The sequence below is a fragment of the Populus euphratica genome, unplaced genomic scaffold (genome assembly GCF_000495115.2).
Source record: "Populus euphratica unplaced genomic scaffold, PopEup_1.0 scaffold224.1, whole genome shotgun sequence".
Classification (NCBI taxonomy): Eukaryota; Viridiplantae; Streptophyta; class Magnoliopsida; order Malpighiales; family Salicaceae; genus Populus; species Populus euphratica.
In genome coordinates this window covers 281,840-306,684 of record NW_011500106.1, presented here as the reverse complement: position 1 = coordinate 306,684, position 24,845 = coordinate 281,840, and the positions used below count along the sequence as shown (strand labels likewise).

Below are 24,845 nucleotides of genomic sequence, written 5' to 3'. Positions count from 1 at the left end.
TTTATATTCTCGGCTAGTATTGGGAGATTTTAAACACTTTGCAAACTTTGAAGGGACCAGAGCCACCACCGAGCTCCTCAATTCATCCCTCAACGTGCCATTTTTCTACAGAGACTGATTGGTTGCTTATGAAATAATGTTAACCTGCCACTAACATGTTTTAAAAAAGAAAAAAATATATCGGATTTGAGTCATAGCTCAGACTAAATTCAATCAGTTAATTTTAATTTAATTAGATGAAAAATACTTGACATTAGATCAATAAAATTTAAAATAAAAGTGATTGATTAGGATATCATGAGAAAAAGATTTTCAAAATGGAATAAATAATGTATCTCAATATACAACCTATTAAATACGGAAGAATAAACAAAGTAAAAAAGATATGAAAAATCAATTCTAATTAATCCAAGTTAGTATGACAAACCTATAACCCTGCTAATCAAGTTGAGCCAGCTAAAAATATCCTGCCAAACTGAAATTTTTTTCAAAATAAAAAAAATAATGTATCTCCAATCACATCCCATTAAGTATGAGAGAATGAAACAACATAAAAAAAAAACATAAAAATAATTGGTCCTAATTAACACGAGTTAGTATTATAGACTTGTAACCATGGTAATCAGGTTCAAGCCAACCAAGGATATTTTGCTAAATACGTGATCTAGATCATGAAATTAGAATAATCTGATAAAAAAAATAAGGAGAATTATAAAGATCTTTTAAAAAAAATTGTGTTAATTTTTCAAATCCATGACCCATTTCATTACACCTAGAGACCCCTTTTTAGAAAAACTATTAATCCAATTCTCAATCAATAAAATATTAAAGGATGATATAGAAAAAATAATTTTAATTAGACAAAATGATTTAAAAAATAGCAATTCAAATAATATGGATCAAAATTCAAATACCAAATAGATTTTATATTTGATTGAGGGGTGAAATTAAAGGAACATTCAATTTAGCAAAAGAAAAAAAAAGAATGAGGAACAAAATTAACATAAAAAAACTTATGATTGAAAGTTGAAGGGTGAAATTAAAAAGAATAATAACTTTTTTCTAAAAGAGCAAAAAAAAAAGAAATCAAAACAATGTAGATCAAATTGAAAAATATAATACCATCAATTTGGATTGAATAATAAGATTAAAAATAAATAAAACTTTTACAAAATGGTCAAGAAAAAAATTAAAACTCAAAGGAATAATGATCAAATTGAAAAATATAATATTTGTAAATTGGAATTGAATGAGAAAATTAAAAACAAATAAAACTTTTATTAAAAAACTAAGAAGAAAAATTAAAAATTAAAAGAAGAAACGCTGAACTTGAAATACAAATAACAAAGAAGGTCAAGCAGTAATTTTCAGTGGAGAAAAAAGAAAAGAAAGGGGGGGAAGAAAGGCCCACCAATAACAAACCGAACTAATGCCAACAAGCGAAGAAAGGCCCACCAATAACAAACCGAACAACTAATGCCAACAAGTGTTGCTCCATAGAAAAAAAAAACATGGTGACAATTCCAATGACATAATAGAAGGGCATTTTGGATGCAAGAAAGTGCTCCAAACACTACTTGAAATGCGTGTACACCTCTCACACACCCGGGTGTAATTTATTTTAGTCAAATACCAAATTCCCCCTTAACTAAATTAATATTAATGAAAAAACATTGTGAAAAGATAAAAAAATTCCCTTGACTCCATTTTTAAAATCTTTTCCTTTAAAGATATTTTAATTGTTTCACTGTACTTTTTAATTGCTTGTTATTTTCTTATATTCAATCAAATATCAAATTACCCCTCAACTAACATTATAATGACAAAAAAAATCATTACAAAAATAACAAAAATACCCATTGAGGCTAGTTTTAATTATTATTATTTTTTGCTTCCAAAGGTATTTTAATCGTTTCACTATATAATTAAAATTAAAAAAAAATACTTATTTATCCCTGGTTAGTTTAGTAATAACTAATGGGTTTTGTAAAAATTATTCAATGCCCTTAATAGCTGAAGTTAAGTTTCTTAGGTGGAGCTATATTGTTAACATGATTACATTAGTCATCTTATTCAATTAATGCTAATACTTGTAAATCTCGTCAAGCATTCATGATTATAACTTATGTTAACAACAAATCAAGTTCCTTTCATAGCTCAGGTGTCGGTTATACCATACATTATGGGCTATGAAAGTGCCAAACATTTGTTGTACCAAGTGTTATGTAACATAAATCAAGATTAGTCATTTAACAAGCAAAGTATTAAAGAGTGAACAAGATAGCAAATATAAAACATGTTAGTATCAAACATTAAAGTCCATATTAAGTTTACATTATACTTATTCTTACACCATTAGTGTAACCTTTTCACCTTGACATAATTAACTTAGCTAGACATAATGAAAGAAAGCAAAATAGATAAACAAAATAAGAACATAAAAGTTAACTAAGTAAAGGAAAGGAAATGAAAGGCATAAACTTAATATTAATGAAAACAAAGCATAAAAAATACAAAGAGAGAAAGGAAGAGCATGATCTTGATCTGGAAATCAAGATGCCTAAATGCATGGCAAATGCCTCCTTTTATAGGCCAAAAATGGGAACTATTGATTTGATGACTAATTGATAAGTGGGTGACCAACTTTTGACTTGGTGACAATCCTTATCTTCTCTTGTCTGCCCAAAACGTCATTGATAACGTCAAAATTGGAGCCAGTTGTAAACATGAAAGTTGTAGGCAATTGTCTCAGCTTTCTTGTGTAAAAATTTCAGCTCATTTGGACTTCTAGAACTCTAGATATGGCCAAAATACCGAACAGTGCTCGGGCTGGAAGACAGATTCGGGCTTCTTTGTTGTTGCTACAATTTGGACTTGATAATGGCCTTTTTAGATCTTGGGCTCCATATGAAAGTTGTAGGCCTATGTCTTACCTTTCCATCCATATAAATTGGACCTAAATCTGAGATCTGTAGCTCCAGATATGGCCCAATTACCGAACAGTGTTCCGGTTTGGATTGCACCGACATCTCTTCTCTAAGTTTGACCATCTCTTTATCCATGCAATTTAAGTTCTTCAAGTCATCAATCAATCCTTTCATTTCTGTGATAGGCCTGCATTAAAAATAGACATTTACCACAATTTATAGGTATCTTATATTATTAGATACATTATTATAAAACATATTTTAGTTAAGGAGTTATTGATACTTCAAGTGCAAAATGATGATATAAAACCATGATAAAAATGCACTTTTAAGTACTAATCAAAAATCATCATTATTCTATTCAAGTGAATAATGTTTTTTTTTTCTTTTGTGTGTGGAGCTATAATGTTTTTTGAAGGGGTTTTAGCTTCTTTTAATAACTAGATAGGTGGTCATCACTTTGCTACAAGCCGGTTTAAATTTGTGTTAATATAAAAAAAAACACGGCTAAATGATTATAGTGTTTTTAATGAAACAAAACAAATGTGAGACTTGGATCATTGATTCGAATGGACTTAATAAGTTTGGTTGATTTAATAATATAATTAGAAAAAAAATCCAAAGAAAATGACAATGACTAATAAAAAAAATTGAATATAGGATGAACCGGATATTTTTTTAAAGATACTTTCTAAATATTTTTAAAATATCTAAGCAATCTTATTCAATAACAAAGCAAAAAATCAAATCCGAATAAGATATCATCATTAAGAGAAAAGTAAAAAAAATTAATTACTAACAAATCAAATATAGGATGAACTAGAAAAAAATAGATTAAAAAAACTCAATTTAAGTTAACTTGCCAAATTTATAGCACGATCATGAGACCAGAATCCTGATACAAAATAAATTTAATAAAACAATGGAGGTTATCTCTCAAGTAAACAAAATAATGAATGATGAAACTAAAAAGCAATCATTAAAACAACATCAAAAAAACCTGAGTTAACTCGGGTACCTCTACTAACCCACGATTCAGAACATGAGATTAGGATAAGTCCATAGAAAGAAAAACAGAAAAAATCATGAAGCTCAAAACCCAATAATCTAATATTGAAGGATAAAATTGAAAAAAAAAATAAACTTACAAAAATAACCTAAAAAAGATCAAAGTCAAATCGAGCTAATTTTTAAAACTCGTGACCTAAGTCATGAAACTAGAATTACCTTATAGAAAGCAAACACGAAAATGTTAAGAAGCAAAATTCTTAATCATCAAAATTATTAAAAAAAATATAGAAATTAAAAGAATAAGGACCAAATATGGTATAAAAATCAAATAAAACAAAACAATGAGGGATGAAATTAAAAAAAAATCAAGAAAACAAAATTGCAATAAAAAATAAGGACCAAATTGGATATAAAAATTAAATAAAATCAAATTTTCAAGGACAAAATTGAAAAACAAAATCTACTTTAAAAATTATTAAAAGCAAAACAAATAGCAATCAAAAAAATAATAATCAAAATCGATACAAACTAGCATAACACATTTAATTTTTGAAATGGTAGTTATAAAACATAAGGTGAGAAGAGAGAAAATAGGGAGGAGAAGAAAAATAGTCTATCGAAGCCACCCCATCAATTATGTTGTTCTCAACACCACCATAAAAGTCAATGTTTAGCCTCCAAGAGAAGCCTCACGCATTGCTCGAAGGGCATGGGCATATTACTTGCAGTGGCATGTGTGTTGGACATGCCAACCATTTTTTGTATGTAAATAATATTTTATACTTAGTAAAATGTTAAATATCTTTTTAATCAACTTAATTATAACTAAAAGACTAGCATGAAAAATATGAAAAAGCCCCTAGATGCATGTTTAAAAAATCATGTTTTAAGGGTAATTTAGTTATTTTATTATGCTTTAAAAAGAAAAAAATCTAAAGATATCTTAAATATTGATTTAAAAACTCTCTTTAAAGGGTAATTAAGTCATATTTTTTAATTTGAATTTATTTGAAAAAATATTAACATTGTTTAAAAAAATTAAAATTAAAAAAAAAAAACAAGAAGAAAAATCAGGCTAGGTGTTGCTAGAGATTTTTTAATGATATTGGATGTTTTTAGTTTTTAAAAAGATATGTATAATTCATCTGTGATTTGTTTAATTTTATATAGATTAAATTTATTTATTTTTAATATTGAGTTTTTATAAGATTTTTTATATGTGTATCCTTGTATTTTGTTTTATTCAATAAATCTTATTTATGTGTCGGTTTCTATTACAAATTTATTTTGATAGAGAAATGTATTAAAAACAACAAGGTTAATTACTCATGTTGTGATGTTTAATATTTTAATCTTCATTTGTTGCTTATTTTCTTACAGCATCTCTGTATTAGGTTGGTGTTTTATTTTGTGATCATATATTTTTTTTATCATGTAGTTAAATAAAAAATAATTTTGAAAAAAAATTATAATCCTACTAGAGTTCATAACTCGATTCACAGGTTTAGCGTACTAGCTCGGGTTACTCGGTTCATAGGTTTGATGAGTTTACTCGCTGACCAGGTATGCTTTTATGGTTTTTGGTTCATTAATTGTTTATAATAGTTTTTTATTGATTTTATCCTTTAATATTGAATTAATTGAAAAATAAATTGCATGGTTTATTTGTTTTTGCATTCTTTATAGTTATCATTATCTCAAATTAATATTGTTCACGCACTAAGAAAATCATGCACCATTTTTTTTATTTCTCTAATTCTCTTAAGATCTTAATTTGACTATCTTTTTTAATAGTAATTAATGGCATTTTGGGGTATAAAAGGTGGTTTTGTGATATTTTATAAGATTTGGAGGAGTTTTTGTTAAATCTTTAAACTTTTGGCTGGTTTTTGTAATTTCATAATGCCTTAAAGGGTCTAATCAATCCAATCATCAATCTTTTAATCAAATTTAATTATGTTCAAGAATTCATAATTGATTATGAACCCCCTATTCTTATTCTTAGGGGTCCCCTTATGAATAGGGGTCCATCCTCAAGAATGAATTCTTGAGGATGGACCCCTATTCATAAGGGGACCCCTAAGAATAAGAATAGGGGGTTCATAATCAATTATGAATTCTTGAACATAGTTAAATTTAGTTAAAAGATTGATAATCGGATTTATTAGGCAATTCCATAATTATTTGTTTCTTGAGAAAATATTCAATACAAGAAAGAAGCTCAATTAAAACCTGTAACTATGTGTAAAATGAGAGAAAAGTAAAGGAGCTCAAGCATAAATTCTCAACATCATTCTCTTTGTAACTTATTGGTATGGAGCCTGGTTCTTTTACTTTTTTAGGTAACATAATATTGTATGAATATTATTAATTTATATGGAAATAATTCATATGATATGATAGAATGGAACATTTTCTTAAAGAATATTGATTTTAATAAGATTTTATTTTTATTTTTATTTAAATTAATATAGATATCTAGATCAGTTTATATGCACCTCAACTAATTCCACGAATTCTGAAGTTAAAAACCATATAAATCTCCAATAATCTTAAAATTTATAAAAATTAAACTGATAATCTCTAAAAACCAAACCTAACCTACACCTTTAACGGTTAAGATTTTATTTATATTATTGGCCATGTTTTTAAATATGGATCGATACCACACCTCTAGATCCTTCCAATGATAAGAATAATATAAGGGATGGCTACAGTGGATAAGTTAGGCTAGTATGGTGATTTTTATTGTCTTTTTGTGACTCTACAAAAATCTCCCCTCCATTTCACTGTGTTTTAATATTTTTTAAAATATTATATTTTTTAGAATTAATAAAATCAAATAATATTTTAAAAATTCTTATCATCAGATGAAACAAAACAAATAATTAATAATACTTACTATATTTTTAAAATTCAAACTTGATTAAAACAGTGTAATAATAAAGCATATAAGACATCAAATTAAAAACTAAAAAAAAATATTGCAAAATAAGTAAGGCATACCGATTAAAACTGAAAAAGCAAAAACACTCAACAAAGTCTACCTGCTAACAAAAACTAAAATAATATTAAAAAAATAGAGAGGTTAATTCAATCAACTTAGCAAGGGAATAACATTTAACATACATCTTAGATATTAATAATTTACAAATTAATATATCTTGATATAAATATACATACTAAATATATTAATATAAGGTAATGAAATATATCTTAGAAATTAAATGACACCCATAGATCGATAACAATAAGCAAATTGATTTGCTTAATCCTTCGATAAACAATGTCCTAATCAATTTTGTTCTTCAAAAACCTTTAATCCAGACAGTATATCATACTGATTTTGAACAGGACTAACACCCTAACATTAATTTAAATCTCTTAAAACATTTGATATTCAAATCTCAAGAAAACCTTACTCTTCGTTAATCCTTCCACAAACAATCTCTTACTAGAAAAATAATAAAAGAGGAAGATACTTACTTGTTTTTAAAAAGGAGGTCATGATAATGAGAAAAGAAAAAAGATAAAACAAAGTTTTTAATAATTTTTTTTTAGAATACCTAGGTTAGTTAGGTTATATTTAAACTAAATCTTGAGCTTAGATTAGATCAATTTAAATCTTTTAAAACATTCAATATTCAAATCTCAATAAAACCTTACTCCTGGTTAATCCTTCCACAAACAATTTCTTACTAGAAAAATAATAAAAGAGAAAGATACTTACTTGTTTTTAAAGAGGAGATCACAGCAAAGAGAAAAAAAAAGGAGAAAAAACAAATAAAACAAAGTTCTTAATAACTTTTTTTTTTTAAATATCTAGGTTAGTTGGATTGTGTTTAGAGCTTAGATTAAATAAAGAATATCAGACTTACAATAAAAGTCTAGTTCTGTGTACCTAGATTTTTTAGTGAATTTTAAATTTTTAATAAGATAATATATAAGTATATAGTCCTAAATCTGAAAGTAAGGAAATCAATGTGCATGTCTCCATTAAAAGTAAGGAATTCAAAATCAAAGCGTGAATTATATGTGGTGTTATTATTTTTGTATCGAAATCCGTGTAACTCTTTCACATGGTTATCCCTCATTTACATTGTTATATATCAGATGTTGGATTTGTGATCAGTAGAGGCATCAATTCACAATTAAAATCATCAGGGTCTTCTTTTATTTTTTTTTATAGAGGTTTGCTCGTCAATGGTGGTAACATGCTAGTATACTTGTCTGGTTATGAATTCTTAAATATTATTCTTCTCCCGTTATGCTGTGCTCCGTTTTGTAATTTATTCTTAAAAATCAAACTCTAGCTGTTCATGAATGGCATGAAACACAATTACAGTTCTTGGAAATAAATAAAAAAAACATGATTTGGGTTTTTTGTTTCTTTCATAAATCCTCACAAACACAAAGACTGCGTACACACACTTTCAATATATTTTTACTCTAGACCTGCAACAAAACCGTTATTTTGATTTGATTAAAGTTGTATGAGATTCCAACATGCATTATAAAATGAGAGCCTACTAAAACGCTTATTTTGAATATTCAAGTGATTAATTCTATGATGTCTAATGATACAATGAACATGTTTGAAATGATTATTTATGTATTTTTAAAGTAGAAAGTAGTCAAAGTACTAATATCATTTATTTATAGTATAACTCAAACAACATCCAAAAATATTTTTGTATAGTTACACCTGACCATGGAACCCGCAACAGCCAGCTATACTACTGGTCTGCGACACCATGACAACCACGATTGCATCACTTTTTTCCTTCCACACGAAAGATACCATAATATGCCAAAACGGAACACGTTGATCTCCCGTCCGCTCGTATCCTCCTTGAGTATCTGTTGGTACTCCGCCAGAAACCACAGCGAAGGTCAGTAATTTGGGCATGCATTCTCGACTTTAATAGAACCACAATTACAGGTTCCGGTTGAATTCTTTTTTTTAAAAAAAAAAAAAGGTAATATCAAATTTTGAACGCCCAGGATCAGCCAAATCGATAAAAACTACGGTTATTGATGAATCTTGTAGCAAAATTTTTAACAATATGTAGCATTTACAAATCAAATAACGGTTAAAAGAAAGGGTACAGCATGCTCTAGAGATCAGCTCTATGAGAAATTGTTCCATGCTAATCAGATGTAAACCATTGCTCTGAAAAAACTTCAGAGCGCTACCTGACCTAGAGATAAAAATAACCTCAAATGCTGTCAAACCCACAGAGCCAATGCCACCCTTGTCTAACATCTCACCAAGTGGTGAGTTGAATTGAAAGAAATCAACCCTAAACAAAACACAATAGAAGTATGTTATACACATTTGCAAAGAAATGCATCTCAGAATAAGGCGTGGTAGAACCGGTGAAAATCAAAAAATTTGATCTCAAAGCAACAATCGAGGAATGACATGACTAGCACAAAACCTCACAAGAATGCTCCCCGATGAGCTGCAAACTAAAAATCCTCTGGAGTATAATTTTCCGCTGCCACCTGATGATCTGATCTACCGACTAACACAAACTGCAGTTGCATGTTCGCTGATACGTTCATTTGGCCTCATGTTCAGATGGTAAGATCCTTGAAAGTTTCCAGCTTTCCATTTGATTCAACAAAATCTGCACTTTCACCACCATCTGCGTGGTTTGAGCCCCCATTCCCAGGGTTCTTGGCAATCTGACCGTGCACTGAATTGGATGCAGCAGAGCTGCACTTGCCTTCAAAGTATGTTGAGCAAGGGAAGTATTGGGCACAACGCAATTTCCACCCTGCGAAGGAACAAATTCAATATCGAGCAGCAAAATAAATTTTAGCATCTATATTATGGAATACTATTTGCATGTTTCAAACATCTCCCTGGTTCTAAAGTTTATTACATTCCTAGCAATAAAGTTTCAGGAGGTAAAATCCATCTTGAGCTGGTCTGACAGACAAAAAAAAAAATGTCACAAAACAGATAATTTGAAAAGACAGACATGCATATTTGGATTCCCAAAGATTCAAAAGTGCATTTTTCCTTTTAATCAAGGACACAGCTCACAACATGGCAAAAGAAACTGATAAATTAGAAGGGAGTGAGACATGTAGATAGAGAATCTAAGTCGAACAAGTTATCCATGAGAAAAGTAAACAAGCACATAGCAACTTAGCAGACAGAAGGAAGAAGCAAGAAAGATGACCTGGAGACCAAACCTCTCTCGATAGTTAAAATTAAAAAGGAAATGGAAAAAATGTTTTCATAAAATATTAACACCGCCGCCAAAGATACACCATGTGTCTAAGACTTTTGTACTGCAAATAAGAAAAGCATTAACAAAAATAAAATGAAAAGAATGACTAATTCTGTCGCTGTTTGCACGGCTTATAGACTAGATAATGCGCATATTCAAATTCTGGCCTCACTGGAAAATTTTACTTACTCAATGCAGCATCTGCGTCATTAAGAACTTCTACTAGGAGCTTGTGGACAGCAATACAGTCTTTGAGTTTCCATTCATTGACTGGTCCAAGTGCTCCATTTCTGTTGGTAAGAAAAAAAACAGGGAAATATAGATACAGATTCAGTTTCGCGTCAGCAACAAAGATGTGCAAGTCCAGGTCCAAAAAAGAAAGTAGTACAAACAAATTAATGGAAAGAAAGGAACTCAGATTACTGAGGATTACATTGGTGCAGGGTTGTTGGTTGAATCTTCAATTAATTTAACAGCCTCTAGTTGCTTGTTAGGTTCCAAAACAGATAGCATTTCAGCCACTGCAGCTCTATGCATTAAAGAATCTGCAGGAACGAAAAAAGTCAACATGTCAATTCTATACAGATATAGTTGCACAAATGTGCCACATGAGGTGAAAGATTACCTTCATGTTTTTCAAAGAAAATCATATTTGCTTCAGTGAGAGATTTCTCATGCAATTGACTACAAGAATAAACATAGCAAACCTTAATATGTAATTTAAAACTAATAGAAGGGAGCAGAAAACATTATATTATGAAAAAGAAAGGGCAAATTGCAAGAGAACCTAATCAATGGACGCTCTGCTTCCAAGACACTCCAAACAAGTTTCTCAGTATCTGACACGGGAGCAGTCATTGTGCCCACTGTATGGAAGAATCTAACCTGCAGCACATTAAGTTCACAATCAGTACAGAAAAAAACAAAGGGTGTCCTCTAACCAGCAGTACATGCATATTACTAACAGGTAATACCAGTATCTGGACACATAAAATACAGTATTTCAAAAACACAGTCAAGGTTAATAGGACTATTGCATGATAGAGGGTCCTATACCAAGCAGCGATGGGAATCAGCACTTTCAGCATCCAACCTTAGCAATTGCTTTACAGCCTTCAGGGAAGAAAGGGGAAAAAAAATTAACACACCAAATTACCAGTAGTAAATGCAAATGTACAAAAGTGCCATCCAATAGAAAGCATCATTAAATTCATACTGAAAACCTCACTAAATGACTTAACCAACCTAACTATAGCAGTTGAGTTTCACATATAACTTATTCTGTTCAGAAAGTTAAAAATCACCATAGCTTTAAGTACTATTAACTTGGTTATTTATTATTGATGGAAGATTTGCTCTATGCCATTTGGACTCAATAACATCAGTGTTTTCTGCCAATATTACCTCCACAGTCCCGCTTAAGTAGACATTAAGTGGTCAACACAGGAAAATGGAAAGGGTTGAAAAATAGTGACCAAGTAAAGTTTCAGAAGAGAAATACCTGAAGAGCGAGTAGAATTTTTTTCTTTCTCATATTTACATTGAAAGAAAGCAAGTGTGTCTCCAAAGAGTCAGGTGAATGTTTCTGAAGCAGCTTCAAGTACTTAGTAGCTTCCAACAATGGGTCTTCCACCTGAAAAAAAAAATGTCCACATCAAACTGTTATTCATGATGTGTACTTTGTACTTTGAAGCCTAAGAAGCCTTGAAGCATTAAAAAATAAAAACCTACGAGAAAACAAACAGCTAGGAAATAGAAGCAACCTGCAATAATTTTTCCCCATTTGGATCTGGATCTACAGGTTTAACATGCCGCTTACCCGACTTAGAAACACCACCGGCACTTGATTCTTCATTTCTCACCTCAGCCTCCTAGAATGGAATATAAGACAATAGAATGAAAATTATAATAACAGAAAGGAGCCCAGACTCAGAGAGGCTGATTATTAACATACTTTCTTAGCTCTGGCTTCTGCCTTTTTCTGTTTTTGCCTCATCTTCTTTCTCTGAGATGGAGGCAACTTTGACATTTCATCATCTTCTTCAGCTGTTGACTTTGAAGGAGAGTCAAACAATTTTATGTAACATCTGCATTTGAAACCCATATTCCACACCAGTGAATATAACAACAAAAAATAATAATTCAAAGAGGTTTACAAGAATGAGATGGCATTCAATCAACTATAGAAAATACAACTGACATAAACACATCCATAAGACAAATGCATGAGGCACAGCTCATGTGAAATGACATGCAATCCACACTGAAAACCATATGGGCGTGGTGTTCCTATAATTTAACTGCAAAACCAAGGACATACTGAAGAATACCCTGCACAAAGGCAGAACGGGATTTGATTGTTCCATATTCAGTTAACTTAGCCCATGTTTCCAAACCCCAAAAGCAAGACATGAAGGATAAGTACATGACTTAAAGAGGCCAACTGACAAAATCAAGTTGTCATCACAACAGTTCTGACCATGGCATCCAGCAGCCTAGGCAAGGTATTTGTGATTGTATTATTTATGCTAGCACTCCAAGTTTTCAAGGAGGGTAAACAATGAACAACCGAATGCAAACACCTTCATTTAATTCTATAAAGGAACAACTTGGAGAAAAACAAAAGAAAAGGCATACCTTGTCTAGCTTGATATCCAGTAAAAGCCATACCATCCAAAAGACAAAATTCTAAACCAATACAAATCTAGAGTGACAACTCAATTTGGAGAATTGGATAAATGGTTAATCAATATTCATAACCTACAGTTTATCTTTCCCAGAGAACCCTTCCCCCCTCCATAATGCTCAAGGAAACCAACACAAACCATTTCAGACAATGGAAAAAGTCTGTGCAGCACGTGCATAAGAAAAGGAAAGCATGTAAAGATGCATTCTGACTCAAGCTGAAGCAAGAGGGAAGAAATAAGGACAAGTAGGCTAATTAAAAAATCAGAAATCTCTATCTAGGTTCCAGCAAAAATATTTCACCTGATAGCTCCAGCTGCTGCTTTGTGGAAATATGCATGTGAATGCAAACGATCTTGAAATTTGAGCATTGCCACATAGGCTCGTAGAGTCATTTTCCTTAAACAATAGGAATGGAAGTCAAATTGATCTTCAGTTATATCTGCATAGTGCTTCTCCACAGCTAAAAACTTCTTCAAAGCCCGACCAAGATCACCTTGACGGAAGTAACTCTCACCAGATGCGAGTTCATACCTTAGCAATTATTATACAACACTCAAAATGGAATCAAAATATCCTACTTCTAGAAAAATTTTGTGACAAAAATTAAACATAGACTGACCACATGCACTGCATGTCATGAAGGTTATTGTGCTGATCCCCATCTTTTGTAAACAAAACAGCAGTTTTTTCTGCCAAAGCCACCTTCAAGAAAAGATTTCCATATAATGCATATAAAGCACAGCATGCACAAACAAGCAGAGAAAACACCATAAACCAACAATAACAGGAAGATCCAGAATTAAGACAAATGCAGCTTCCACACCTGATCAGCCTGCAGCATACGTTTAACACATTCACTGTTTATATATCGATCTGCAAGATCCATACATCTAGCTTCATCTGCCAATGTGGCAGCAGCTCGCAAATCACCGGCATGCTTCAAAATACGGCTCTGTGATTGAGAGATGCCAAAACAGAGTGATGACATCAAAACCCAACAGTTTGTAGTTTCTAAAAAAAAAAAAAGAATTTCATGCATTCATGCCTTTCTCTAAGTGTTATTGCACACTAAAGACAGCATTATATGGTGAAAGTTGTATCAATCCAATAAAGGAAGGAAAAAACGCATCTAGGTGCTGACCCCACACCCATAAAAAAATGAGGGTATATCATAAACCTCGACTATCACACAAATGGTAAACAACACAGAGGCAAGAATATGCTACCTGTTCAGGCTATATTGGATGCAAAATTTCAAGACTTGCTCGGAAGCAAAGAGTGTCCAAAATGTTAACTATCAAAGAATTAATAATTCCTTTCCAAATAGGAAACCAAGAGGAGAGCTTTCAAAAATTAAAATATAGAGGTGGCAAAATGAGACTGATCAATGGAACCTTGGACATAAAAGTTTACAGATGGTAGGTGTAAATCAACCTTGACAGAATATAAATCAATCACAGTTGGAGTGTGTTCTATAGCCTCATCAATTTTACTCAGAGCAACATCATACTGTCCCCGTCTGTCGTAATGCTGCAGTAAAGAAAAACAGAATAAATTATTAGAAAGCATCAGAGGGACATAACAATAACAGCAAGCTATTTGATGGTAGTCAACCTGAGCCAAGAAAAACAAGGTCCACATAAGTGTTGAAGGAGGCTCTTTTTCTGGCCTGCATATGTGAAAGAAATACAAAAGGATGTGAAAAAAGGCAAACAACAAAAACAAAATGAAACTTGCTATAGAAAAATAAGAAAGTAAGGACACTAAATTATCGGTAACAATCGCACATGTTCTTTAATGAGATACAAATCTGTAATTTTGATCACGTTAATAGATAGGTCCATGTTCCCCTAAATGTACCAAAGGTACTAGGCAACAAAACAAGCAAGGGGAAATTCTAAATGTATTTTTCCATTATGGTCCACACTCATTGTATTAAAATGCAGCAGATTAAGTTAGCACAATGAATTACTAGTCCAAGAGCTATGATATTATAAAACTTGATTACAGTTGCTTGATGCAGAAAACAGCTTTTGTAAGCCACAAAAGACAAAAACAAGGCCTGAGCATCAAATTGCTGTTAGTGCCTTTTTGTCTTCTCAATTTCCATCAACGAAAAAACAAATCAAATTATATTTTTATTTTTTTCTTTGAACAACAAATCAAGTTATTATAAACAAAATTGTTCTGAAATTGTATTATAAGCATGTAGCATACACATAAACAAAAGAGTTAGAAGAAACTGAAAGATATCCTGAGGAAATTCCCCTTCCATCCTTTATATTTCAAGTTTGTGCACCATATTTATTAACAAAACTTGCATTCTGAAAGGTACAAAGCATAAATTACCTCCCAGGGTAACCCCCACTTATCCTAAGTGAATTCTCCAGTTCAAGAATGAGTTTCTCCAGTATGTCTGCCTGCATAAGAGTAACCACAGAAAAGTGCCTTTAACCAAAAAACAACATAACAGTGCAAGTAAACAACCTCCAAAAGGTACACAAATAACATACAAGAAATAAAACTCACCTTTCCAGGGTGATTGTATAGTGGTGAAAGATCTGAGAATAATGAAGGAACTCCCTAAGAACAACAAGAAGATCGTACATAATCCTAGCCAAAAAAAAATAAGAAAAAATCAATAAGAATTGCTTGAAGTGCAACTATGAATACCTTCGTCAGGAGGGGCCTAATATAGTTATCTGCAGCTTCATGAAACTTGTCACCTTGTAGAAAATCAAGCGGTATTCTAAAAAAAAAAAAAAAAAAAAGTGGCAGCCACAATGTAACCCAGCAAAATATATCACATCGCATACATGCGTGTACATATTCAGGAGAAAAAAAAAAAACAATGATGACCACAAAAAAAAAAAAAGACAACGATTATAGAAGATGATGCTAAAAGAGTGTTTTTAGATGAGCAAATGCATAGAGATTTGTTCATCATTCAAAGCATAAGAGTTTTACTTTATTCATTTTGTCTTCTTTTTTTTTTAACTTCTTTAAAATAAAAAGGGAATGAAAGCTGTCCTTAGAAGTACTATCACCAAGGTCCCACCAACAGCAACCCATGATTAAGAATTTCTCAGATATACCATACAACAGATTGGTTTCTCTTAGATTTTTGTTTAGGCAGTTCAGTGATTGGATGAGATCAGGGTCTTAATTCTCATGGTTTTAATTTGAAGCATACCACACAAAGCAGAAGAGGTTTGAGAAAATTGGGCAATGCTTTAACAGTTGTAGAGACTAGCATAAACAACATCATTTCAGCTCACAGGCATTGACCACCTCAGAATACACTCCACGAAATTTTCCTGATAGTAGATAGCCTTTACAGAATTCCAATGGCCTTTAGCTCAAGTAATAAAGGGCAGGGTAGGTTAAGGGGTAGAAACAATGATTCAAACCAGGGAGGAAAGGGGGAGTTTTTTAACATAAAAGGCTAGACATAAAATTTCTACTTCACATAAAAGCAGAGCAGTAAATATCTCCAGACACAAAAACTAAGGACATGCCCCCACCTTAACAGCAGATGACCAAGTATATTGCTGCCCAAGTGATTTGTACAAGGCATCTAATTGATCAATATCAGAAGAGGAAAGACCATTTTCCGAATACAGCCCAACACATTTTTGTAGACCTTCAAAATACCTGAACAGCCAGAAAAGATTGCGACAACATTAGGTCCCATACTATAGCTATAAATGCAAAAGCCAAGATTCACAGACAGCAGAGAGAGACTGAGAAACAGGCAACATGTCTGCATTAATCTAATCATATGGTCACCATTCCAACGTGTATAGATTAGATTTTCTACAGCAGCATTCTGTCCATTCAAAACTTTATGTTCATCGCAATAACAACTATCAGAAAAGACAGGAACAAGGAAAACAAAACCATAGACAATCAAGAATTTAAGGATCATATGTCAATGTGCAGGATGGGTAGACTCTCCAGAATCAGGTGAGAAATCAGGCAGAATCACAAAGAACACGGTTTGTAGAGCAGCTTGATCAGTTTGTACAAGATGGGTTTTGCAAGAGCAGTTACAGATGATCAATAGAAAGGAAGATGGTTTCTTTAAAGAAATGCATATTAAATAAAATAGTGAGTTCTGGTGGAGCTACAGCAATGTGGAAAAGAAATGGAAATGTTGTCTACAACAATGACAAACAAACTAAATAGAAAGACAAGCAAAATTTAGTTATTTGCCTCTAGATAAAGGTGTCCTGAGGTTAATTTCATAGCTAAATGGCCAAAATAAACAAGTAGACAACATTAAATAGTACCTTATTTTTTAGGCAATTTCTCCTAATTTGTAATAAAAAACTGTTAAAAAAAAAAAAAGCCATCTTGAATCACAAAAAGAAAAAATCTGGTTAATCACAGATGCAGAGATTGCATACAATGACACAACAGAGCTATAGTTACTTATGTTTGCAATAGAGCTCAATCAATAATGATGTTGACCATATGAAGGCACCTGATCAATGGATAAAACATCAAACACAGATTTCTATCCTCATCCACTCTTGTGGATATAAGAATATTGACAATTTCTCAAATAATGAAACACTCTTGATTCGTTATTAAAATGAAGGCTATCAATGCCAAATCACCAAATTTGTTTTAGAAAAAAATGATAAATGCAATAGACACCAGTGGCTGAGTTCATAGATGGAATCACAAAATCACGAACTGATATGTTTACTAGCAATCCTGCCATTTTCTATTAGATTATATTCTCTTAACTTTCTTCTCAGAAATGTAAAGCATCTTAAGTCACCTGTAGTTGTCAGGATTAATGGAAAGTAATGCCCTGTACACTTCAGCACCTTCTTCAAGACGGCCAAGCTTCACTAATAGAGAAACCTCTTGTTCTTTGAGAGTCACTTTATCAACCTGAAGATCAACTTTCTCTAAGTAAATATTTAAGTGAGACTCAAGAAGACCCACCAAGCAGTTACCCTAACAACAAATGAAGTGTACACTTACAATTTTCGACTCTTTCTTATCCAACTCCTCCAGAGCTCTCTCAAGAGAACCGCATTCCTCTAATAACGAGATCTGGAAGGGCAATCAAAAACTGTTATATAACCATCAAAACTGCTGAGAGATCTACCAATATTACTGTTCAGAAAGGAAGTTTTAAACAAATTTCAAGAAGATCACATGAAACAATAGCCCATGCGGTCACTTCTAGCAAAAAAGAAGGCATCAAAAGAAAAACAAATCTAAACCACTATGCCATTCGAGATGAATAGCAATAGGTCACAACGCTTGCCAGATTATCTATTTAAGGAATAGCAGTTCAGAAGTAACATGAGATGCGTAATCTCTTAACAACAAGACTTTCATGTTTCAATCTGAAAAGAATTAAAGCAAGTTGCAAATATGCAGGCTTTTTCCAACCCAAACCCCAATTTCCATCAAAGAAATTTCTTGCAATGTTTTCCCTTCAAGTACAGACACAACCTCAACAACTTGCTCTGTAACCTTTTAAAAGTCAAAAGCATACTAGGAAAGTTGATGTCTGCATCCATTTCAAACTTGAAATCATCACCTCCCCACCCCACCCCCCCCAAAAAAAAAAAAAAAAACAAATATATATATCATGTGAAATGAAACCTTTTCAAAGTCAAGTGTGTTCAAAGTTACTGCTTTCCTAAATGTAAACTAGGGAGGAAACAACAAAGAAAAGAAGACCAAAACACTCAAATATTAGATCTAGCAATGGTTATGCTCTATCACCACAAGCACATTATAGCAGCTCCAGAAGACTTGTAGAAAGAAAAGCACATTCTCATTTAGAAAACTTCACAAAAATGCAAATGCAGAAAATAGAGCATTCAACGATTATGAACGTAGGAATCCACAAGAGTTCCTCAAAACCCTAACTTGAGTGATAGAAATAAACTTCAACTCAATGATTTGGCTCAAATATTCAAGTTTATATCATAGATGGTTGGTTTTACTTCCGCTAACTTCTTCGGCATTACAAGCAACTGAATTTAAGGAGGAAAGGCCACAAGGCTTCATGGACAGCAATTAAGTATAGGCATGCATTGCATTTTATATGAAAAAGCATAAAGACAAAGAAATATATTAATAATTAGCCACAATCAGTCTTACACTTCATTGAGAAACAATAGATGTTAAATTTCAGCTTCAAAGAAAAGCTTCCAACAAATTCTGATTTAGTTGCACTGGTCTAATAAATCTTGAAGCACAACAACCCAAAGTCCAAAGTCATTGTAAATACTATTCAAGCCAACATGAACTAGTAACTGTGTTATTGCATATTCAGTTTTGCATCTACAGAGGAGAGGAAACACATGGAAAGAAGTAAAACATTAATGAGTTAGCAACTGAAAAGATCTAAATGACAGAATAGATATGTATGAAGTCAATAGTGTTACCTTATACAAAAGCATTTCCCCATGCTCACATCGTTCATTATCTGGAGGATAATCATCTTCTAGTGTCCCTTCATATGCTTCAAGAATTTCAACTGCTTTTGAACCACTGGTAAAGAATAAAATAAAACACAAGGGGAAAACTTAAATTAGAAAGGCAGATCATGCAAGATTACTGTAACTTACTACTTTCAAGTCAGGGAGATGAAGGGCCAAGCAGAAATTCAAAGACAATTTGATGTGATTCAAAAATTGGACTGTGAAAATTTTATTGTAATATTTCACATTCATAAAGATCCCTAATAATCTCTTATGAAAAAACAAGATTTGAGTTCAAAACAAACTTCAAGTGTCACGATCAAGTCCATACTTTGAGTTCAAATGATGGGCAACAGCAAAGCCAATCCAGTTCATGCGATGATTTGGTTTCAGGGATAGAAGTTGTTGTCTTGTCTCAACAAAACCTGTCAGGTCCCGCATTTGAGCCTGCAACATGAAAGGAAAGTCTCAACTTATTATCAAGCAGCTTTTACATTAGCAAACAATCAACAGCGTGTTGAAAAGAGCAGGGAAAGGGCATGACTTATAAGCTAAGCATACATGACTGAACTGTGGCAAAACCATGACAGCTGGTTAGCTCCTTAGAACTCCTTATCAGGGTATTTGGTTGGTAGGAGTACCTACATCTGCTTTTTTGGATAAAAAAAGTGTTGTGAAACATGTTGTTCTATGTGAAGGTATAGAGACAGCAGAATGGGCCATCTTTTACCATTCCTACACCTGTGCTCCCTAAATCATCCTCTCAACATGCTACACACTCGTGCACATTGAGCAGTCTTTTGATAGTGATAAACTTTTGATGCATGAGCTGAACTTTGAGTTTCTCTTGGATCCTCTTTAAACTTTATCAATGTTTTACTTTTTATAACCATATTTTAATTTTAATTCTTTTTTTTCCTTTTATTTCACTCGCCAGCTTAAGAATTTCTATCTACTTCCAGGACTCTTGGATAGTGCACTCTTGCTATTCCAAGAAAAACAGCACATTACAAAGTAAAAACAATTTGCTAAAACATTCCCTAGTTCTTTCTAGACTTGTAGTGATGGCAAGTGAAAGAACTTGTGACCACAAAGAACTCATGTCCACCATATTAAATAGTTAAAGTCTCATCGACCATCTACATGTATTTTTCCAATTGTGAGCTACAGAGGAGCAACTATCACTTATAGTGGCATGAGACCAAAAGATTAATTATCTTGTCTTTTACAAATTATAGAGAACAAGATGCATGGGTAAAACAAGTTGCGGTTTTCTGTGGCATACTATCACGTCGTGAAGGTAGAACAGTTTTCCAAAGACTTGAAATAGGCAGTAAGTAAATTAATAAGCACAAGAACACCATCTCGACCTCAGAAAATCAACTTCAGTAACAAGACATGGTTTATTAAACATCAGCAGCCATTATAAGAAATGAAAGCATGGCATCATTTGGATATCATAACCAAACCAAGGAACAAAAGAAGTGTGTACAAAGGGAAACACCACATCTATAGAACCACTAGAATTATTGCTTGTCGGCAAAGGGAGTCCATCAATATAATAGAGACAGTAAAATCTGAGCAAGTATCAATGGCTCTTGATTATACAATCCCAAAAATTCTAGTCAAGGAAAAACTACATAAAGAGAAAAAAGTCATCTGGCATGGATTAACAAGGCCAAGTTATACCTGCAAGAGTGACAAGTCCCTCAGTATTTCAATATTGTCTGGATCTATTCTCAATGCATTTCGATAGCATTTGATGGCCTCCCTATACTCTCGGTCAGAGCGGTAAAGAAGGCCATAAACATGCCAGCAAACATGACTTTTAAGGTCATTCTGCATTAAAGAAACAAACAGAAACACAAAATTGCATTGCAAAGATGAGATGAAAAAAGGAAAGAAATGTTAATTTAAATGTTATACTAATAAGGAGAGCATATCAACCTTTAGGCCAAGTCGAACAAGATCATATGCTTCAGATTTTCGATCCATGCAATTTAATGTCAAACCCTTCATTGATAAAGTTTCTGCAAATCAAGAGAAACAAAATTCAAAAAAAAAAAAGTTAAAATGAAAGAATGCACTGAAATCTGGTAAGTGATTAAAAAGTCAAAGGAGTAGAAAAATCCAAAGAGCAAATTTTCTGATGGAATAAAAATTATATGCGTCATTAAAAGAGATAAACAACCATATTTTCAGTTCCTATATAGGCAATACCTACATCTTTACCATTTCAAAAGCCTTTTTTCAATTATGATGTCTTATATTATGAATTCAACGGTGAACAAATCCCAGATGTGTCTTGAAGCATATCATAATGAAAGGTTTAACAGCAACCCAACCATAAACAGTACAATGTAATAAAAAAAATGAGAACCAAATTTTTGCTGGTTGCAAAGCCAGCAGATCCCACATTTGTGGCCAGGACAAAAAAAAAAGGATTTATTCTTAGTAACTACGTGATGAAATGAATCTTTACTGAGATTCCTAGGAACCAGAAACCTAAAGGTAGGATCCTAAAAGCCTCTATTTTCTATTGCACTTGTTTCTCTTAACAATTAGTCTGAATTTCAGAACCCTAGAATCTCATCATTGTTGTTCTAGTCATTTTAATTCAAAAAAAAATGCCCCTAAGCAGCCAGCAGTGGACTTCCAACACCACTACAGCTAAGGAATTCATTCATCATGCAAATTAAAACAAAAAATAAAAAATCTTTGCACCTATAAAAAAAAAATCTATTTGACCCACAACATCTTCAGCATTTTTTTCTCCAACAGTAATCATCACATTCTTTTTCAAACTCATGAGATTCATTCATCAAAGGAATGCTAGATAAATCTGACCTTCAAAACCATAACTTTTTTAACATTACAAGTGAACAATACCTCCATGGTCTGGAAACTTCTTCAAGATAGTATCTGCTGCCTTCAGTCCCTTCTTGTACTGTTTACTTTCATATGATTTCTGCACCAATTGAAAGAAATGCATTACTTTTTCAAATAAATGAATCCATCACATGGACCTCATGGTAATTATATAGATAATTTTGTTCTTCTAAATAATCTAGCTATAATAAGATGTCAATGAAGGCCATGGCAATTTACTGCACCTTGACTCCACAGATGCACGATTGTGGTTCAGCCAAAAGCTTAATATAGCCAGACAAACAGACAAGACACCTTATAGGCAATTATATACCACATGGTGAAAAGAAAATTGTTGAATTTTAGCCTCGAATAAATAACACTTTCTCACAAAACAGATTTAGAAGGCGAGCACAATCCAAATAACAATACCAACAAAGTTTAATCTTCAACTCAGAATACGAATTGCCATCGAGTTTATAGTTTGAATTTATTGAAGTGAAGTGCTGTATCAACACTTAATGGGTGTGTTCCACCCGCATGCAGTCACTTCTTTCATGCATAGAAAAAAAATGGCATTAACAAACAGAAGCACAGGAGGAATTTAAAAAAAGAAAAATCAACATTTCAACCATTGACATACGGAACAAGCCATCAATAATCATGAAACAAGCAGATTGAAATATTCCCACTCACAACAAATACCCTCACTTGAAATTCAATTTCAAGTGGCACAAATTGGTTAAACGGCACTGTTTCCGAATTTATTTATAAAACACCAAAAAAGCCCTAAACCCTCTATCTCCCTGATTCCAAAATAATCCATAAGCAGTCGAGAGTAAGAAACAAATGCATCATTATTGTAATTCGATTATGATCGTACAGTTATTATTTGTAGAACTGAAAGGATAAAGTACACTTATAGATACACAAACGGATACAGTAAGAGAAAGAGATTGAGAATCGGTGGCATACGACGATGAGCTTGAAGAGGTTAGCCTCTTTGGGAGGCAGAGAAGCTCCCATTTTTTTTTGTCAATGATTGAGAAAAGGTAGGGTTTTACAGAAAGAAAAAGATAAGAGTTAAGAGAAAGATTGGTGATTAGGGTTTGGTGTCGTTTTGTTAATGTTTTTTTCTTATTATTATTGAAGTAGAGAGAGCTGCGAAGTGGAGACGGAGAGAGATGAATGGTGGCGTTTATCTGGTGCAATGCAAGGGAATATGGGCAAATGCAACCCTACTGTCAGAAAGAACCTTAGAATTAAAAAATGAATTGTTCCTGAATTTTACCACTTGTAAAAGGGAAGGGAAGGGAAGGGAAAGGACTCGATTACCGTGTAGAAATGAGCAGGGGGGGTATTCAACAAAACTGATAAACCAAGAAAATTAAAAAAAAATAACTAAAATAATTGACATAAAAAATAGATTAAATCAACTTTCAAAACTATAAATTGAAATAGATTTGGTTTGGTTTTAATTTTAAAATTAAAATTAATGAACTAAACTAGATCAACCAAAAAATTAAAAGTATACAAATTATGAGAGGTATAAATAATTAAATACTAAAACCTAACCATAAAAGTTATTTATTTAACTCCAAAGAATATTTATCTCAATCTTCCTTTTCCTTTTAAATTTTAATTGATTTGCCTCTAGTTTGTCTCCATCTCAAAAATTCTACATTATCTAGATTCTAACCAAATGCAAACTCATTTCTTTATCTCATTAACTTCTCTTCTCTTTACTTCTGCATAAGCTTTTCTTATGTCTGTGCAAGCTATTGTAGTTACAGTTGAAAAAAACGGCTCCTTTTAAGAAAAGATACCAAGCTAATTTTTGACCCAATATTTAATGTTTGCCTGGGATCCAACGCATATCAATATGAAACAATAATTAATGATAAAAAATGAATTTATAATTCTTGTTGTTTGATGTAACAAAAATAAATCTATTACAAAATTCCATAAATGAGTAGCTAAACTACATTGTTTTTCGTTTATCAGCTTTCAAAATTATAATAACAAGAAATATAAAATTTCAAACAAGGAAAAATTAGGTTTGACATATGAAAGATTCGGTTTCCTGATTATTTGTAAAAAAATAGATCTAACTAAACTAAACCGATTTAATTTAAATTGAATTTTAGTCTAGTTTAATTAATATTTTATGAAATTAATGTAATTAGATTTAGTTGGTTTTTTAGCCCAAATTAAACCATAACAAATTATAAACACGTCTATAAATAAGGATTTTTTTGGTAATCTAACTAATAACATTAATGATCACCATTGATTTGCCATGAAATTGAATTTAGTGTGCATGGATGGGAACTAGATACTAGATAGGTTGCACTAGCTTCCAATTGGTAGAGCTTATTTTTTTATAATTTAAAAAAATAATATTAAAACATTGTAAGTTTGTTTTAAAATAATTCTTCTTGAATATTTCATATTATAAGATAATAACCATGTCTTTTAATCAATTAATTTAAATTGTGTATATTGAGTAGTTAAGCATGATTGTTTCAGGGAGAGAATTAGGGATTTGAAGAATTCTTGTTTGAATTGTTTAATTTACATTAAAATCATTAAGACAAGTTAGAATTAAAGCAATTAAAAAACAATTGCCCTTGTTCTTTAGTGTTGGT

General features: G+C 32.1%; 1 protein-coding gene across 1 annotated transcript; it reads right to left on the bottom strand.

Moving 5' to 3' along the window:
- Window positions 1-8,944: 8,944 nt before the first annotated feature.
- Window positions 8,945-23,453, bottom strand: LOC105109649 (N-alpha-acetyltransferase 16, NatA auxiliary subunit-like). Its single transcript, XM_011004420.1, has 26 exons — window positions 23,173-23,453; window positions 22,219-22,297; window positions 21,277-21,359; window positions 21,019-21,168; window positions 19,661-19,776; window positions 19,294-19,399; window positions 17,870-17,941; window positions 17,661-17,776; window positions 16,396-16,525; window positions 15,545-15,622; window positions 15,401-15,454; window positions 15,221-15,291; window positions 14,486-14,540; window positions 14,306-14,401; window positions 13,695-13,823; window positions 13,491-13,573; window positions 13,172-13,402; window positions 12,138-12,270; window positions 11,947-12,054; window positions 11,685-11,816; window positions 11,240-11,296; window positions 10,971-11,068; window positions 10,809-10,867; window positions 10,617-10,728; window positions 10,373-10,473; window positions 8,945-9,721 (listed from the first exon to the last, which is right to left on the bottom strand). The coding sequence occupies exons 1-26, from the start codon at window positions 23,221-23,223 to the stop codon at window positions 9,519-9,521; spliced, it is 2,703 nt and encodes a 900-aa protein (XP_011002722.1). The 5' UTR covers window positions 23,224-23,453; the 3' UTR covers window positions 8,945-9,518.
- Window positions 23,454-24,845: the final 1,392 nt, after the last annotated feature.